Genomic DNA, 19848 nt, shown 5'->3' on the forward strand with positions numbered 1-19848 from the left:
GGTGAAACAAGCATATGTCCTTGCTGTCTTCTTCCTAGGAGTTTATTTCTTCTTTTCACTAATAGTGAAACACTGTAAGCTGGCTTGATGCTGACATCACTGTTAGAGTATCCATCTTGGAGAGTTTTTCTTTCTTAGCAGTCCTTAAAAAATGGTGCATCTTATATTCAGTGACATCTTAGACTTGATACAATTTGGTAATTTATTTAAGTTAAGGGTTTTTTTTTTTTTAGGGCTGACATCATGCTCATCTATCAAGTTTTGAGACCTCTCTTGGGGCTAAATGCTCAGATTCAGTTGGAATTTCTATGTGTATAAAATAAGCTAAAACAGAGACCAGATTAGCATTGCTACAAAATACTAAGTTTACAGCTCTGCAGACCACAAAGATGACATTGCCAAGATGTTTTATGAAATTCTGGAACAATGCTGATGCCAACCGAGACATAAATTGAGATGAGCCAGTTGCAGAGATAATTAAGAAGATTGAATTCTGTGGATGTTTTACTGTGCGATGCTAGAAGGGAAATGCATGTATGTAGAACAGCCAAGAGAATTAACACAAAGTAAATTCAATGATGGTAGCGAACTAAAGTTAGGACATAAAATATTTCAAAGATTCAAAAATCCAAGATGATGTTAACCTTTTTAAATGTTGTTATATATGGTTTGCCCCTTTCTGGGCATGGAGATCATAATACTACTCATTCTTGTTTAGTAAAGAAGGGAGAATGGTTAAATGGACTCAGCCACTCATGCTCTTGGAGGCAAAGTCAGACAAGCTCCAATTTTGTGCATAAGTTATTTTAGGGAAGGGAACAACATAATGGAAACAACCTGAAGTTTCTCTTTAGCATTTTGTATGAGGTGTGAGAGAGAAGACAAGAAGATCTGCCAGCACATACACATTTAGGGTTTCATACTAAAATTTCCCTAGGTGACTAGCCACTAGTGATGGAAAAGAGTGTGCCAGATTAAGGGAAGGTGGAGCTGGAGTTTTCTATGTGACACCTAGGCCCGCTCCCCATTAGTGCTGCCTTTACACAAGAGGGAGCAAAGAGCTGAGTGAGTGTTAAAGGTTTCATCGAGAGTGAAATTTCTTCCACCTTAATGCAGAGTTATTTTATATAGTCTCTCTATTAAAACCTCAGGATATGTAAAATATAGAGTGTTACAGAATATGTTTACCATTACAGCTGGAACTGATTGTCCTGAAGTGTATAATTTGGCTTCAAGTTGCTTAGCAGTTTTCTGGGAAAACATCTCATATCTTTGTATGTTTCCATATGAGCACATATATTTTATTCAATGTGAGATGTGACACTAGCAAGACAACATACATGATGTCACAGGACTGGGCCCTGGATTTTTGCCCATTTTATTTCAAAAATAGACATCACCTATTCTAAGGTAATTCACTGGTTCCTAATGGTAAGACTCAGCCTGACCCCGTGGGAATGCCTGACTCAGTTTCCAAACATTTGAAATTTACCGTAATCTATGGTATATGGTTTTCATGTTTGGTTATTTAGTAATACAAATAGTAATACAAGCAGACAAGGAATAAAGAAGCCTTCGAAAAGGGAATGTTTTATTTCTGCTGAACTTCTGAGACTATTTTACCATTTCTTCCCAAATATCACATGCATCTAGGTAGCATTGTTTAAACACACACACACACACACACACACACACACACACACCCAGTAACACTGAACCACAGAAATTCCCTTTCTTTCCTATATTATTTTGACTGAAGTATCAAAAGAAAAAGTGATTCATGTTCACTTTACTTTCTATACTTAAGCAATTCTATATTCTCAATTTTTAAAAGCTTTCATTACTCTAACATCATCAAAACAGAACTTCAAAATCTGAAGCACTTTCCAAAAGCCATTCATTCAACAGTCAACATTTATTTATACACAGTCTTACTTTTTAAAAAATATGCTTTTGGTCAGCTTTTCTTTGTATTATATGTATGTCCATAATTCCAGCATATATATCATTTTCAAAAAATACCAAGTGGGTCTATGAAGGAACTGGATTATTCAACAAATGGATATATCTACAGTAATTCACCAGCAATCTTTAAAATATGGCATAGTATCCTACATGTAGTAGTATATAATCATTTTTTATTAGTTAATTGATTGGTCAATGATGTTTCTTAAGAAATCTATTTTTAAATATGGTTGTTAATAGCAGTGTATGACTTGAGTCATTTTCACAATAAATAATAGATGCTATTCAGTTTAAATCTTTACTGAAAACCAAAAACAGTAAGGGACGTATCTGTGCTGTAGCTTCAAATATTTAGATTCATTCAATAAAAGTGTATTAAATATCTATAATATTCAAGATAATTGCATCTGTTATAACCCTAGAAATATGAGTGAGCAAAATAGCAAAGTCTATATTGATATGGAGATTGAAGTCTGATCAGAAATGAGCTCTAATTCTATTGTCCTGTTTCTTTTACTTGCAGTTTTTATCATTAGCTTCTCCATACCTAAGCAAAAAGATTCTTTAATATGACAAATTCATAATACTGCATTGCTTTAATGGTGCTGATCATAATTCAATATTTGTACATGAAATAGATTAATACAAGACTATTAATGTTTGGTTGTCCAACTGAAATACACCATGTGAAAAAAAAATTTTTTTTTAATTTTTTTATAATTTTTTATTTTTCAGCATAACAGTATTCATTATTTTTGCACCACACCCAGTGCTCCATGCAATCCGTGCCCTCTACAATACCCACCACCTGGTGCCCCCAACCTCCCACGCCCCACCCCTTCGAAATTCTCAGATCGTTTTTCAGAGTCCATAGTCTCTCATGGTTCACCTCCCCTTCCAATTTCCCTCAACTGCCTTCTCCTCTCCATCTCCCCTTGTCCTCCACACCATGTGAAAAATTTAAGGCGGATATGTCAATAATGTACCCTACCTGCACAAACACAAAAAAATCATGACATTTGCTCCAATTTAGTGGTATCCTTTTTCTTTATAATGAGAACAATAAAAGACAGAAAGTCCTTGGCAAGAAATTGTGCAAGCAAGATGGACCCCAAATATAGGCTCAATTTGTGGGTACCTATCTTCTGTTACTGGCATCCCCCAGACAGCCCTGTGAGTACTCATGAGTCAGATGACACCAGCACGTACAGGATACACAACAGGGGGATCTGACCTCCAGAAGGTAGCTAGGTTTTGGAATGCATGTTGGGGTGTTATGTTGCAGTATGTTTTCTTTCTTAACATTCATGAAATGTGAATCTTGTATACCAGAAGTAGTGCATCGAATCCAAGCTAACTGATAAAAATATTAGACCTTCTTTTAAGATCAATGTAAAAGACACCAAAAAAGTTAATAAGGTAATTATGTTCAATTACACGCAACATATTTACATTTTGTATTTCAGCTATTTTTAACTATGAATTGTTCATTAGCTGTGATGTCATTGATATGTTTTCCCAGCAGAGGGAAGCACAACCTCATTATTGTTTTTGTAAAGGGTTGAAATGGGGGGAGTGCGATATACTACAATTTTACCACATTTTTTTTTTAAGATTTTATTTATTTATTTGACAGACAGAGATCACAAGTAGGCAGAGAAGCAGGCAGAGAGAGAGAGGTGGAAGCAGGCTCCCTGCTGAGCAGAGAGCCCAATGCGGGGCTCGATCCCAGAACCCTGGGATCATGACCTGAGCCGAAGGCAGAGGCTTTAACCCACTGAGCCACCCAGGCGCCCCAATTTTACCACATTTTAAAGGAAGTTTGGTTGATATGATATTCCAGCATTAAGTACTGGATATTAATTACGGCTTGACGTCTTTAAGGAAGCATAAAATGAAACAACCCAAATCCCCAGTTCAAGGGAATATCCTACTAGAAAATCAATGTGAAGATAGTGGAATTATCTTCTACTTGACTAGGATACCCAATAAGAATACAAAATGGCTGCATCATTACCATAATAATTTGATTAGCTTATTTTAAGGCTACATTTTCTTCTTTAATATATTTAAATGAATATTTCTCTTGCCCGTTGCTCTCAAGTTGCTAACGACATATGCAAGCATGTATTTAAACCTGGCTTCTTTTTGGTAATATGAGAAAATTGAAATTTAAGCATTGTGAGGATCTAAAACTTGGATTTATCATATCTGCAATTAAAAAAGCAAAATTCACTGTTTAGTATTCTTTAGAATTTTTTTTCTTCTAGATTTCCTTTCTCTTCAGTTGCATTTCCTTAAGTATTCTGGTACTGCTGTGTGCCCCGCATGCACATGTGTGGGTACACACTACTGCTTATGACTTACCCTGGTATTAGCAGGTTGAAAGATGAAAGTGTTGTAACTTACCGTGGTGTTGTAAGTCTGAACAGTGAGTGAGTGGGTCTCCATTTCTTATATCTTGTCGTCTTGTGCGTCTAAAACAATTACATTTAAAACAATTACATTTAAAAGGTATTACTGCATTCTTATTCCATCTTCAAATTTGTCACAAGAATTAAGAAGAATCAAAAATCAAAGACACCAGGAGCTTACAGGAAGACGTGCATCTGTATCTGGTTAAAGAATTTTTTTTTAAAAGCAGCTCATTACACCTGTAGGAAAAGTCTCCAGGTGATCAAAATGGAAAATAATATATAAATGCACTAAAATGCAGCAAAGTCTTTCAAAGTTATAACAGAAGACTCATGGTTTATGTACAACTGGATGCCAATCAGGAAGAATCTAACATCAGGAAACTCTAAAATTCTTAACATTTTAAATTCTGAGGAAAAGGCACAAAATATAGAATACCAGCCCATTTCTTCAATAATCCGAATTAAACTTCTTTTTTCTGTTCACTAATGAGAGAATTAACTTGAAAATTAAAATTGACGATTGTTTTCTTTCTCTTAATACTTATACGTAATTCCTTACATAGCCTTTTGTTAAATTTAAAAGTATTAATTCTATGAAATCTATTTTTTTAAGATTTTATTTATTTGTCAGAGAGTGAGCAAGAGTGGTGGAGAGGAGCAGAGGGAAAGGGAGAAGCAGACTCCCTGATAAGCAGGGAGCCCAATGCAGGACTCAATCCCACGACACTGGGATCATGACCTGAATGGAAGGCAGACACCTAACTGACTGAGCCACCCAGGCATCCCTATGAAATCTAGTTTTAAGTTACTTTTGAATTTTTCTTTTTGGTTGTTATATCAACCTTTTTTTAATAAACATTTCTTTCATGATCCTACGGCTATGACTGCAGACTGATTTACCGGTGAAATGAATAAAAGAAGAAGTGCGGTAACAAATATTGTGGAGCAAGTCTGCCTCCTGTCAGAGGAAGATGAGAGAAGGAGGAATCACCTCTAAGAAAAGCCAAATTTGCTATAAAAATCTAAAGAGATTTCTTCCTACATATTGCTGCTCAGATCATATTAGTTGCAACACATTCTGGGTGTCTTCTTTCTTTACTTTGTTGGTGGTTGACTGGTAAGGAGGTTGTCTCTAGCTATCTCAGTGCAAGCAGGATGTGGAGATTGAGAAAGAGGCTAAAAATGGAGATTGGCTACATATAACAAAATGAAAAAGACTGGGGACACTTGCCCAACTGTTTTCTGTGTCAATGTTAATTAATATTGTCTTGCTACAAAGTTAGTTACCACCCCTGAAAAGAGTTCTCACAAAGGCCATTGAGATTTGCAAACATGGAAATTGTTACTGTATTCATAAATTTGGAAGACTAAAGTATTTATAGATTTCTATTTGTAGAATTGGTGAGACTATCAAACAGATGTTGCGCATTTCAAAATTGAGCCAACAAGGGAACTTGTGAAACACGAACCACAAAGCATTTGGGAAGGCACTTTTTACTGCCATTTAGGCTTTTGAAAAAAGCCATCACAAGGAATATATAAATTGTGAGGCCTGCCTCTAAACATCCTTTTCAAAGACACATGAAATTGGATTAGGTAAAATCTTCAAGGCACAACAAAAATGTGTTAATGATAATTCCTTCAGTATGGAATTGTAGGTATGCAATAAACATATTTCAAATATATAATATACAGGTTTTTAACTTTTTATAGATGTAGTTATCTCATTTTTATCTTCTTTCTTGTTAAAAAAAGCTTAAAATTTGAATGAATTATTGCTAATTTAGGTAATATATACTTTCACGTGGAAAGGTAACGTTACTCATTTTTAATTCAAGCATGAATTTTATGTTTTCCAAAAAGTACCTAGATCTGAGTGATATTAAGAACCACAGAAGTTCAACCTTAAATAATTTAATTTTATTGCTATAAAAACTGCATATTCCTATTTATTAAACTATCCATGGTTTCTTTACTCAGTAACAGATCATCTCCACACTAAACTTTTGTTTCAGTTTTAAACTTCTAGCAAAATCGGTTGGTTTATGAAAAAATATAAACATGTTATTTTAATTCTGAATGTTGAAGGCTTAAGGAAATTGCATTTATTAAATGGAATTAGCTACTACTACATTTACATTTAATATTAATAAGATAACTGTTTTAATCTATATGGACTGATTATATATGAAAAATTTAAGTTGTACACGATTTAACACAGCCAATGTTATCTGAAGTATGTAATCAAATGATTTAAGTACATATTAGGGTTATTCCTTTCCCCTAGAATTTTTTCAAAACATGTCAAATGACCCAAATGTAGAACACAGCTTACTTAGCAATGAAAAAAATCCACATCACAGCTTCTTGTAAAACATTAACTACAGTAAAAAATAAAACAAATTTTATTGCTCCTAAAATGCAGTGGACCTTGATAACTCTGATTTCTATTTTATGTTTCAAAAGGCTGATGTGCATACTGTTAATCTTTGGGTTTATATTAGCAAGATACTGTGTATTACTTTCAATGCTTGTTTCTGAAATACTAGTAAATATCTACAGAGAAAGGTAGCCATATGTTTGCTGTAGAGAGTATGCTGAGGTGAATATTTTGTCAGATTAAGAAAGTGTTTTCATTTTTTGAAGCGTAAGTAAACCCAGTTTGTATACAACTTTTAAGATGTGTCTAAGAGTTCCCTGAAGGTTAATAGTATTCCTCAACAGTACTGTATCAAATAATCAAATGCCTGTTTCTAATGCCCACAATCTCCCAGACAGCAATGTATAGCCATGTTTCATCTAAACATATTATTTTAGATAGCTTCTAGGCTTATCTTAGTAACTTTTAAGCATGTCCAAAAAAGATGCTGTTAAGTATTATGAATATGCTTAAAATATTTGTGTAATATATACAAAGATTAACAAATAGGTATTTCATCATGTGGTTTTATATTTCAAGTTCAAACACTACAAACACAAGATGATACTATGGTAATAATGTGGTCTTTAAATTTGGGGGAGGTCGAATAAATATATATTTTGCGTCAAATAAAGATATAATATGATGCTAGTTAGTCAGCATTATACAAAAAATGTAGTATCTTTTAAAATTGCAAATATTTTTCTTGACTTTTTATAATTGAGTATACATGGGTATACTATCTAAGACTCTAAAAGTAAATAAATTACTTTCTTTGCAAATTTTCCATTCATCCAATGACATAAATTGCCTTATTAAAATTTAAAACCAGGATAGAATGTTGCTGGATAGAAAAAGAAGAGTATTTTTGGAGAGAAAAGCATTTTGGTCAAAAGGCACATGGCCCAGTTTAGATTCTGTTTCTGACTTTCTCTGTGGCTTTGGCCCTCATTTCTCCCCCTGTGTAAAATGAAGTTGGAAAACTTTATAATTTCCGAGTGTAAACATTCAAGGACGTTACTGTAATGTTTAGATTTCCCTCAGTAATTTATTAAAACCATTTGTTCCATTATATTTGGTACCCAACTATAATTATACATGTTTTTCTGATTGTTTCGACTATTTAAGAGAAAGGAAAAAAACCCCAAACCCCTTTAAGCCACTCTTCATTCATCAGAAAAAAGTGATGTACTTATATGAAGAAAGCTGTTTAAAAACAGATTCAAGTAAGATAAATAGCAAACATTTGTATTTATTTCTGGTATTTCTCCTACCTCTTTGCAGTGGGAAAATAGCGAGAGCATGAAGAGCCATCCCAGGCACAGTAAGGGTCTCGGGCGAGGCAGCACTCTGCGCAGGCTTTCCCATAAATATCGCAGCGGTGTAACGGGAGCTGAGCAACCCCCGTGGTGGAACCGATATATAGTTGTTGCTGTGGGAAAAGTTTAGTATTATGTCAAAACAAAAAGGGTTACTTATACATCAAAAATAAATTTATGCTAGTGGGTTCAAAAAAATCCCATTATTGGCAATTTTGTCAAAAGCCTGGCAGATCATATGACCATTTAAAAAGACCAAGAGCAACATCTAAATATTTGATAAAACAAGTGTATTTTAAAATACAAAACCAAGGGAAGACAGTCAAGGGTATATATCAGTTATATCTCAATAAAGATAAAAATTTAAATAAAAGAAGACACCGAGTAATATAATTTTCAAATCTTCAATGTTTTTGTTCTTGGAAAGCTTTCTTTCTTTCTTTTTTTTTTTTTTTAACTTCTCTGCTGTTTGTAATTTTGATTAATCAGCACATCTATATTGCCATGTATTCTCTTGGTCTTGAAGCAGGGATCATTTGCATTTGACTCATGGGTGCCCTGTATCATTGCCTGTGATATAGTCTGCCCTCCTATAAGTCCTCCAGAGGAAAGCTTTGGTGCTCGCATTTTAAGTTTCACTCAACATCAACTGTCTTGTCCTTGCACTACCTTCAGGAAGATTACTCTAAACCAGACAACTAAACTACTTTTCATCTGAAAGATCATCAAATGGGGAAATGTACAGTCTGGCTGGTGCAGTAGACTTGAACACAAAACTTGGCTGTTGTGGAAAAGTGCTATGTTGACCATCAAGGTACCTGGATTCTAAATCTTGCCCTGTATTAATTCTCTGTGTCATCTTGAGCCATTCTCCTAATTTTTCTAAGACTTCACTTTCTCAGTCACAAAATGAGCATGTTTAAAGTATGCATAGATCTTTAAAGTATGCATTCAGATAAAATGTTCTACAATGCCATTATACTCAATGAATTTGCAGTTACCAAATGAGGTAGAATATGGGGGGAGAAACTTTGTGGCAGCAACCAAACCAGGATTTCAGTACAGTTTTAAAAATGCTTTTTACGGTTTAGCCAATGTAACATTTGAGCAACTGCAAATACATGTAAATACAAGATAAAATACAAATAAAACTGTTTTGTAATTTCTCCACATTTTGCTGTAATTAGTATCATAGCTCCTTTTCTTGTACTAAAGGACTGAATGACTACAGTAAGCCTTAAATAAAAGTTGAATAAATATGAACCATGTATTGGTACACATGGAAAAGACTTCAAAATTGTACTTTAATTTCTCTACAATGTAAATGAAAAAGAAGTTGTAAAAAAGCTAATATTTGAAACATGGTGTGCTCTTTTAATATTACAAATTGCCTGAAAGCAATGGATATAATTAAAATTACATTTACAAATTACTTTCAAAGGTGAACTACATATATAAACATAAATTGAAGATTGATATATCTATTAGAATCTATGAAATTAATGAGGTTATAAAAAGTATTTAAACACAAAATAATTCTGTGTTTAAAGCTAACCAGCTAACATACCTTAATAAAAGAAAGGGAAATAAGGGAGAAAACGTAATACAGTAAAAAGTAAGCCATTATCAAAACAGTTACCTTGGTAACTATTACCCTGATTCATATTGCTTATTGCATTTCAGTAGTATATCAATATTCTAGTTTAGTAGTAAACAGAATATGTACTATGGATGTTCAATCTCTTAATATATTCATCTTTTATTATGAACCAAAAGATCCTATAAACCATGGCAAATTAAAAAAAGCAGTAGTTGAATCCTTGGGAGGAAAAAGATGAGTATTGTTAAGCTCTCTGTCAAGAGAAAATTATGTTGATTTGTACTTCTCTTAAAGCTTCCACAGAACCAGAATGTGGTAAAAGTTCGCTGTGATTTGAAAAATATTAGTAAAGAACTATTGGAAGGAACTTTTCCCCCCTCCTATCCTTTCTCTCTTTCATAATCATATTAAAAAAAAAAAAAGCTTAGTTTGTACTGAAAGAAGGCAATCACAATGCAATAAAAAATGAAATAAACGTGACATCTTTTTAAAATTTTTATTTATTTTTTTGTTTCTTTTTCAAAGAGAGAGAGAGGGAGAGAGACGGACAGCATAAGCAGGGGGAGGGGCAGAGGGAGAAACAGACTCCCTGCTGAGCAGGGACCTTGATGTGGGACTTGATCCCAGCACCCCAGCATCATGACCTGAGCTGAAGGCAGACATTTGACCAACTGAGACACCCAGGTGCCCTACATGAGACATTGAAACAAACTAGTTAAAATGGGGTAGCCATATCCACAACCATGGTTGGCATTGGTGAATATAGACTTGTGGAACCCCGTATTGTGGTCAGAACTATTTAAAAAACTACTGATCAAGTTGGTCACACCAAATCAAAAGATCTCTAGGACTGGCCAATAACTTAAGAAGCATAAGCAAATTCATACTTACAAATTTTTAAGAATATGAAATTTTAGTTGGGAAGGAGTTATTACCTAAATAACAGTATCTAAATCTGTCATATTCCTTTAAGTAGGAAACCAGAGAAATTAACATGGGAATTAAAAACCAAAAATAGGGCAACCAAAATTACTGCCACGAAAACTTAAAAGTGTAATAAAATGCCCCAAATTAAATACAACTAGTCTAGTTTTCATTTTATAATTATTCTGCAGTACTACTAAAGAATTGCAAAACTAATTTTGTTATCTAGAAAAAATATAGGGGAGGCTTGCAAGCACCGTTGAACATAATCCAGTCCCTAGCAAGTAACCTGATGTGCTTTTTCTGCCCAATTTAACATCACCACAGGCTTTCTCACTATCCTCCTTAACAAGTTTCGGGTCATAAGCAGACGATGAGTCCATTTATCCAGAAAATTAGTTGCAACACTATTTGACCCTCTTGAAGCTACTGCCTCACTTTTAAAATTTTCATGAGCATGAGTAAAACTGATTCAGATCTAAGTGAAATCAAACTGCCAGAAACAGAAAATGAAGGCTAGGAATACTTCTCTTGTATCATGGTATTTTAAATTGATGAACTGTTTCTGGTATTTTGGGTGTTTTCTCTCTCTGTGTGTGTGTGTGTGTGTGTGTGTGAGAAATGTGTTACATTTAATAGGCAATTCTTAAAGTACTTAAAAATACTTAAACAAAAAGAAATTTTTTATAAAACTATATGTAACATAATTAAGAATGGCAATGAAACCAAGCAGATAATAAATAAATAATTTAAAAAATCATTAAAGGAAAGAATATCCCAGTCTAGCTTCCTTTCTGGAAATCCCCGGATTTCCTTGCCAACATTTGACAATTTTTAGATTACAAGAACAGGTGAACACATACTTATGAAGTGTAAGATAACAGTATCAGGGTCAATAATATCTGCACTCTGAGTTTCTCTAAATATCTTAGAGATTATCAATCTATTTTGATATGTAAGTGTGGAAAGGATATACACTGAGTTTTATTGGCACAGTATTTTAGTGTCGTGTACAGGGATAAAACATGTAAACAATTCAGCAATAAGATTAGCCAAATGATTTTCATATTTAACAATTTTACATATAAGTTTTTGGAATGATCACTGAAGGGCTTCCTACTCCATTGTGGCTTTTTCTTCTAGGTTATTTAATAATTAATTTCAACTCTGTATCCAAGTTTTTTTTTGTTTTTTTTTTGTTACCACTGATACACTGAATAGAAAGCTATGTAACATTTATGGGAAAAAGATAACTTATTAAAAGTTCAAATTATATTTGTTTTGTATATATAATTTAACATTTAGAAGTCATTTGTGTTTCTTAAGTGTCTTGCCAAAGCATTCATTCAATGTGAATGCAAAGCCTATTAACACACTGCCCTTAACGTTTGAATTCATGGAGTTTAATAACTTATCACTGGCAGTGACTATTTTGCTGTTTTCCTTTTATATGCAGCCAAGCTAAATGTTTTCTCTAGTACACAATACTACTGAAAAAGCAAAGTTAACTTTTGAGTCAAGATCCTCCAAACATATACAGCCCAGTGCAAAATTATATTAGCTTATAAAATAAATATTGTTTATTCATGCAAATTAAATTAAATGATAAACTTATTTATATTCTCAAATATACACCAATGCTATTTTTCAATTGGCAATAATCGCGCCTCGGATAAACCTCATTGGCTACGATACTGCCACTGCGCAAAGCTTACACCAATGCTATTTTTAAGGATAGATGAAAATAATTACTAAGCAAAATTTTACAATGACCCAAAAAAGAAATGCTATAAATGAAAATTTACAACCAACAATGATCTAAGAAATATACTTATAGGAATGTCAGAATAGTTAAAAACAGAGGGCAATAAAAAGGATCTTTAATTTTCACTCTACTAGCTTATTGTAAGAATGTTCTTTCTTTTTGGGGTGGGAGACTACTGTTAATAAAGGTGTAAAATCTGATGAATCATAACTATGTTTATCTAACTGAAACATTAAATTAACAAAATGACTGTAATGCATAATGATAGTACCTGCTTGGTGGAAAGCTCCATTGCTGAAATAGAAGTTGGCTCCTAAAGAAGAAAAAGAAAATGTGAACTGTTTGGTCAATTAGAAAAGTCAGTCATTAATATTAATGAACATAGAACACCAACATAAGCTTTCAGAGAGTTAACTTCAGTGCCTACAAGAAGCAATGTAATCAGGAAATAAGATACATGAAGGAAGGTGCGTGCATGAGTAGCGAAGATGTGGCACAGACAAAAGGAGGATACTAATGTCTTCCAGTCAAAGACATACATATCTGCAATTGATCAAGTTGGGTTATTGCTCATGGCAGTAAGGGAGACCAGGAGACTGCGCAGCAGAAGAGTCTTGGAAAGAACACAGAGGTTTTGGGCCTGTGTTGGTTGATTTGAGAGAGGGTTCAAAGAAGTGGTGTTTGCTCCGCATGGGATGTCGAAGAAAGCAGAGGTAATTCTATGATTACGTCTCTTCATACATCTTATTTAGGAGGAGGGAAGAGCAAAATGAGGCTAACGTAATAGTTGGTAAAGAAGTAGCCATTACTCATAGAGGCAGGATAGGGGGATATTTGGTCATTTTTTGGTGGTTTGGACAATGTTTATGGTCTATAGTCTGTTTTCAGACAGGATTACAGAAGGGTCTTGCTTTTTTCTTGATTCCTCATGGTCACAGAGTAGCCTTGCCTGATGCTTGTGTTCTGTGAAAACTTGCACACTCACATGGAGAACACTGGGCTGTGAGTGCCAGGCCAGCTCCCAATAACACCAACTACAAGTTGATAGTATTAGGCTAGTTTCCAGCTGTCAAGGAGTGTGAGAGCTCAGAGTAGGATGAGATTACCTTATTACCAAAATGACTGTTTAATGTGCAAAGGCCTATACTACATGTTTTTGCCAGAGTACACGATCTCTTCAAATTCTATCAACAGCTATCTAGAGATAATAACTAGGGAAGTAATAACCACCAATATATTTCAATGAGTGTTCTGCTGAAGCCCATCATGAGCATATATAGTTTGAATAAATAAATACCATTCTTTGATTAACTTAGACTACCAAAAGGCTATTCACCGGAACACATTACCTTACATTCTCTCAGATTTACTTTCATTGAACTGTGCTCCATTGTATCCTAACAGTGACATACTAAATACTAAGAAGGAAACTGCTTGAGGGTTTCAGAGGTGGCTAATGAGAAAGAGGCTTAGGTGGGAAGAAGAATCTTAGAAGGCCTCACTGTGTAGGTGACTATAGCTGAGCCCTGAACAAAGTGTGAAGAGCTGGATTCTGAAGCCAAACTGCATAGATTCAAATGCAAACCTGGCCACAAGTGTGATAGTAGGGGAGGTATGTAACCTCTCTGTAATTCACTTTTCTTATCTTAAAAATGAGTATGATGGTATCTTCCCTGTAGGATTGATGAAAAGACTAAATGAGTTCATAAAGGCAAAGTACTTTACAAATGTGCTTGTAACAGAGTGTTTATTCAAATCTCTGTCTCTCTTTGTCTCTTTCTCTCTCTCTCTCACACACATACACAACCCCCATATCTTTTACTTGCTTTAGCTTTCCTTTCTAGTGCTTATCACTACCTGGAAATACACACATACATATTGTATTAATGGGTATATATAATATATATAATAACATATATATGATATAAATATAACATTTATCTTGTGTCTTGTGAGTTTCCCCTTATACCCCAAAGCAGTGTCTGAGGTAAGTTCTTATCTGCAGGTAGGGAACAGGAGTAAGGAATGAAGGATTGACAGGAAGGAGAAAAAGTAAAGAAAAAAAAATTTGTTATGGAAGTCACCATGAGAGAAAATCTGAAGAGAGTAGACAGTGACTCTCAAAATTGTTCACTGAGGTTTACACCAAGAAAAGTATTTATTCATTCCATTATTCACTGGATGCCCACAGGAGTGTTAAATCTCCCACACCTCCAGCTGGAACTCCTGTCCTTGTGCCTGCTGTCAGAGAAGTCCTGGGGCATACAGTGAGGCTGACAGGATGTAAGGAGGGGCAGCACAGGCATCTCATATTTTTTCTTTCCTGTTTGTCCCCATAAGTCACCCCCTCAGCCCCCACCACACACACACACACACACACACACACACACACACACTCTAATTTAGGAAAGGGATGTTTGGCTGTTCAGTCACTGCTATATTCCTAGCACCTGGGATTGTTTCTGGTATTTATAAATTCTCAAAAAAATCTGTTAAATGAATTGAGTGCATGAAAGATAAATGAATGTTCTGCCAATTTTTCCTTTCCTCTCCTATCTCTTCCACTTTCCCCATTGCATTCTGTTCCTTCCTCTTAATTTGTCTGAGATAAAGGCAGTCATCTTTTAAAAAGATCTTTCCTTAATCTTTCAGTTCAGCTGAAATTCCTTTGAAAATAATCTGAGGATTCTATACTCACTGTCTTTACTTGTTCATATCCCATTCAATGCCATTTATTCCTCAGCCCACTGAGGCTAGCCCCTCCCCTAGAGAGGTGGTCTATGAATCTCAGAAGCAGAAATCACTAATGAACTATACTGGTGAATGAACACTTTTATTCTACATTTATTATTACTGGACTTCTTTGTTTTATATGGCAAGACTGACTACTCATTTCTTTTGACTGCTTCCTCTATTAAATTTCATTATGCCTTGGAACTCTTTTTTTTTTTTTTTTTGAGATTTTATTTATTTATTTGTCAGAAAGAGAGAGAAAGAGCGTTCACAAGCAGGGGGAGGGTCAAGAGGCAGAGGGACAAGCAAGCTCCCCACTGAGAAGGAAGCCTGATGTGGGACTCAATCCCAGGATCCTGGGATCAAGACCTGGGCTGAAGGCAGAAGCTTAATCGAGAGAGCCACCCAGGTGCCCCTGATTTCAACATTCTTAAGTTAAGATCCTAGAATGTCTTAATTAAAAGAAAATTATTTATTTTTTGGACCAGGAAATTAGTAGCAGTTTGGAATAGGATGTGCTATTTGCTGCCGGCCGTTGAATTTTAATAGACAATATATTAAGATGACATCCATTTAAATAAGCTATATTTCTTTCTGAGAAATAGCTGGTGGTGAATACGAATTCCATTTAAAACAGATGTAGCTTCATAAGCATTTTTTCATGAAACTGGTTTCAATTGCAAAGTTAATTGGTGTTCAAGTAAAAACGAAATTAAAAACTTAGCATCTTTTCAAGATTTTCTATGACTCTAATTTACCATTTTTTTTTCAGATATTTTAATCCAGTCCTTATTAAACTTTCGTGCTTGCAGAGCTTTTCAACCTGCTGATCCCAGGAGAATCTGACATAACTCCCTGGATGCTAAAGTACGCGGGCACTCCTTTAGAATGAGTTAATAGACTAGGTTTTGGAAAGCATCAATTATGTTTTACATTTGAATGAAAATTAAACTCTTTCATTTGTTAGCTCAGCTGTTCACGGAATATTGCATAAATTGAGTTTAAAATGCATGCGTTATCAATGTAACTGACTTGCCATCCTTTGCAGTCAATAGGACTATAAATAAAATCCATTGTACTAAATGCATGGCAACTTGATGTAACACTCCACTGTCTCAAAAGTAAAATTTTCCTTGGACTGGAAAGAAGACCCCATTGTAAGGTAATAATACCTTACTACTAATACTAACTTACTAGTACAATTAATTTGTAAAAAACTTTAAAAATTTAAGGAATTAAGAAACTGAGGCTCAACTGACTTTAGTCAAGTTGTTCAGAATCACTAGTAAATATGATCCAAATACAGACTTACGATTACAAGTAATACGTGGAATTAGGTTTGTGTCTTGGTACTTCAGTACCATTTCAATACCATTTTGAATATGTAATGGCAATTTAAAATCATTTCCTATACCAATGCCAATTTTATTTCACATTTTATTACCTATTAAAATTTTATTCTAAAATGGAAATTTCTGTTACTGAGGAATATTTTTCTTTCTATACTCTGATTGGGATTTGATTTCACCCAGAATAAAAAAAGTCTCTTGGATGTAACTGAAACCAATGGAATGTTCTGTGATTAGCCAGCGTGTTTTCCTAAAACCAACCTCAAGATGGCAATGGACATAGTAGTGGCTTTAATTCAGGCTTTTATATGAAGTTTGGTTTATTCAGCCTAGCAAGGACACGTACTGAACATGGTCTCCAGGAGATGATATTTTGGTAAAATTAACTTGTTGGTTGACATTAAACTCCAAGAGTATCAGATACTACTATGACTCTAAATCTGTTCCTTGTCTACTTATATTGTCAAAATACTGTTATGCTCAGGTTAACACTTTTTAATTTTATTTTATGTTAAATGGAATGACATGCAAGGTTCAAATAGAAATACAGAAACTGTAACATTTCTCTGCCTATTTCACTGTACATAGCAATCGCTTTAATGTGTTGTGTTTTTTCCCTCCCACTACAAAATTAAACAAAGTTTGACAGTGAAATATTCCAATTGCTAGACCACAATATATGTATGAACTCTGCCTGATAGAATAGAATGTTAAAAGTAAATATTTCTCTAAACTCTGCCCAAATATGTTTTGTCTACTTCAGTGCCAGAGAAATAATAATGACAATAATGCATAACAGAAAATATGGGAGAGAACTGGAACATTTATCTATGGAAGGAGATGTGTCCCATGTTGCAAACTATCTTTTAATAAAAGTATAAATTCACAAAAAAAACCCCATTTGTCTACCAGCACAATATCACCTGTTTGTACTTGATTGTAGGAGAATGATCAATAACCTTTCTCATGATATCTTAAAAAACACAAAAATGTCATTCCAATAGTTATCATAGGCTTAATTCAGTTGTGTATTTCTCTGGAAACTGCAAAATATTAACAAAATCTAATAGATATTAAATATTTTGCTTGTGAGATTGTTGGCTTTCAACCTCTCAAGATTTTGTTGTCATTTGCTAGATTACCTTAAATTCATATCTTTTTAAACTAGAATTTTTATTAATGTACTAAAGAACATGGCTAAGGTGTGAACGATAAACTTAAAATCCTAGAGACACAAGGAATTAAATATAAACAACTGAAGGGAAATATACAACAGTAACATGACAAATATAAAAGTAAGAGAGTCTGGATATAAATAAGACATTTTTAAGTTATAATATTTCACAATATCTCCTGTAACTTCACTTGTAACAGTGAGAGGAACATAAATTTCTAAATAGATAGAGTTGGTAATTTTTTTTTCTTTCCACTAGAGATTACTATGGGATATAATCAGCAGGATAACTTGTTGCTATTCCCAGTTTGTTTTCCACATATTCTAGCACCTCACTTTAAGTATGGCCTTCCTGAGGAAGACCATAAACTCTTTAATTTCTCATATTTCAATTTTTCATCAATACTGATTCCTTTATTCATTTAATAGATGTTGGATGAAAAACTTTTAGGCTGTGGAGACAACAATGAACAAAGACGGCAATTCACTTTTTTGCCCCTCAGTGTCCATGATGTGTTTGCTAAATCTAGAAGGACTCTATATTGTTAACACAGTCCTTTTGGATAGTTGTATTTTTTAATTTGTTGGCTAAAGTATCAATGTGTAAATACTGAAATGGGACTTGGTGAACAACAGTGATTAGTTATTACTCTATGCTAGACGTAAAATAAGGCCAAAGTACATGATTCTAAAAAAAGCAGAATAGAATTATGATGATTTTTATGCTTTTGGAGACTTAAACCAAGGGTTAACAGAAAACTCCACTGGAAATGCAGCTTACTTTCAGTGTAGTTAAGCTAAAACAATAAAACTGTATTAATACAATTTGAGTATAGTACCTGACACTGTCCTGGATGTTTTATGTAAATGTCTAATTTTTCTAGCTTCCTTGAAGTAGGTATTACACTTGCTGTTTCACTGATGGGGAAGCTCAAAGAGATCATATAAGTGTTCCAAAAAAATGCTATTTAGATGTGAGTGAAGAGCCTAAACTCTTTCCACCAGAACACTGTTTTAGTTGTTATTACAAAATACCTATGTCCCGATTGACCAGTTATCTGTTTCAGTGCCAATCATAATTTTAATTGTATGAGTATATATTAGGAGCTTGCCATTTTCTACTTCATTTTTTCTTCAAAATATTCTTGAATAGTAAGCAAGAACCTAACTGGGTTAAAAGAAAAATTGTCTAGAAATATGGGGCTAAGAAAAGTCTTAGGAAGTCTTTGCTCCCAATTAAAATATTTAATCAACTGAAAAATTTAATCCAGCAGCTTTGTTTTACAGATACAGTATGTGGGACACCTGGGGACTAAAATGAGATAATTCGAGTTGTGAGATTAGATCCAATGTTTTCTTTCTTTCTGCCTATTCTTCTAATTCCAGTTTATTCTACTGTTATAAATGCTTCATATGTTTGCACTACTCTTTTAATAAAAACTGAAGTAACACCTTTTATGGGTACTATTTCCCTGTCATATCTCATAAATAATTTATATCAAGGTGTATTTCAATTGAAACTCTTCCTATTAGCTAGCTATCTAAAAGAAACACAGACATTGTAGTATATGTGTACAGACATGTGTAGTATATGTAGTATATGTGTAGTATATGTATACTTTGGTTCTCCTCTCTCACTTCAACACATATCCTGCTGCCTCTATCGCCAATACCATACGAATTTACCTGGGCCCTTTGTGATTCTGGACAAAGGAACAAATATCCATATATTTCTTAAGTGTGTAGACTAGGAACCCATAACATTATTTGGCACCAGTGATATAAAAACCTCAATTTTGGGGGATAACAAATGATTTAAGAAAATATAACAAAACAATTCATGAATAAGCCAAAAAATGACTGAAATGTCTTCATTTCCCTATCATTCTGATATCATTCCTTTAATACGTTCATGGACGTTGCCTCTCATTCCAGTTATATCATAATGCATGAGAGGGGAGATTTGGGGGTGGGGAGCAACATGAGTTTATTCATTGAGGTAACTTATATAAATATAAAATGTAAATCATATATTTTATTATTGAGAAAACAAAATATGAGCCAAGAATATATTTCTTTACATTTTTAGATTTAACTAGCATTGAAAGTTTCAAGGTTTATTTTGACTAGTGTCTGGCTTTCTAATTGACAAGCTAATTAGAAGGGTATGCTAGACTCCTTGT

General features: G+C 34.0%; 1 protein-coding gene and 1 non-coding gene across 8 annotated transcripts in view; both read right to left on the minus strand.

The window, feature by feature from the left end:
- The window catches only part of SEMA3A (semaphorin 3A), a 469586-nt gene that overhangs the window by 15005 nt on the left and 434733 nt on the right, over positions 1-19848 (minus strand). For all 7 annotated transcript variants that reach the window (XM_047695665.1, XM_047695666.1, XM_047695667.1 and 4 more), the window contains 3 exons: positions 12681-12722; positions 8076-8233; positions 4375-4442 (listed from right to left, as the gene is read on the minus strand). In XM_047695665.1, the coding sequence (XP_047551621.1) occupies positions 4375-4442; positions 8076-8233; positions 12681-12722 (268 nt within the window). The remainder of the gene's footprint in view (positions 1-4374; positions 4443-8075; positions 8234-12680; positions 12723-19848) is intronic.
- LOC125081472 (U4 spliceosomal RNA) lies at positions 12217-12356 on the minus strand. The gene has a single exon (XR_007121697.1). It is a non-coding gene; the product is annotated as a U4 spliceosomal RNA (small nuclear RNA).

The sequence above is a fragment of the Lutra lutra genome, chromosome 11 (genome assembly GCF_902655055.1).
Source record: "Lutra lutra chromosome 11, mLutLut1.2, whole genome shotgun sequence".
Lineage (NCBI taxonomy): Eukaryota > Metazoa > Chordata > Mammalia > Carnivora > Mustelidae > Lutra > Lutra lutra.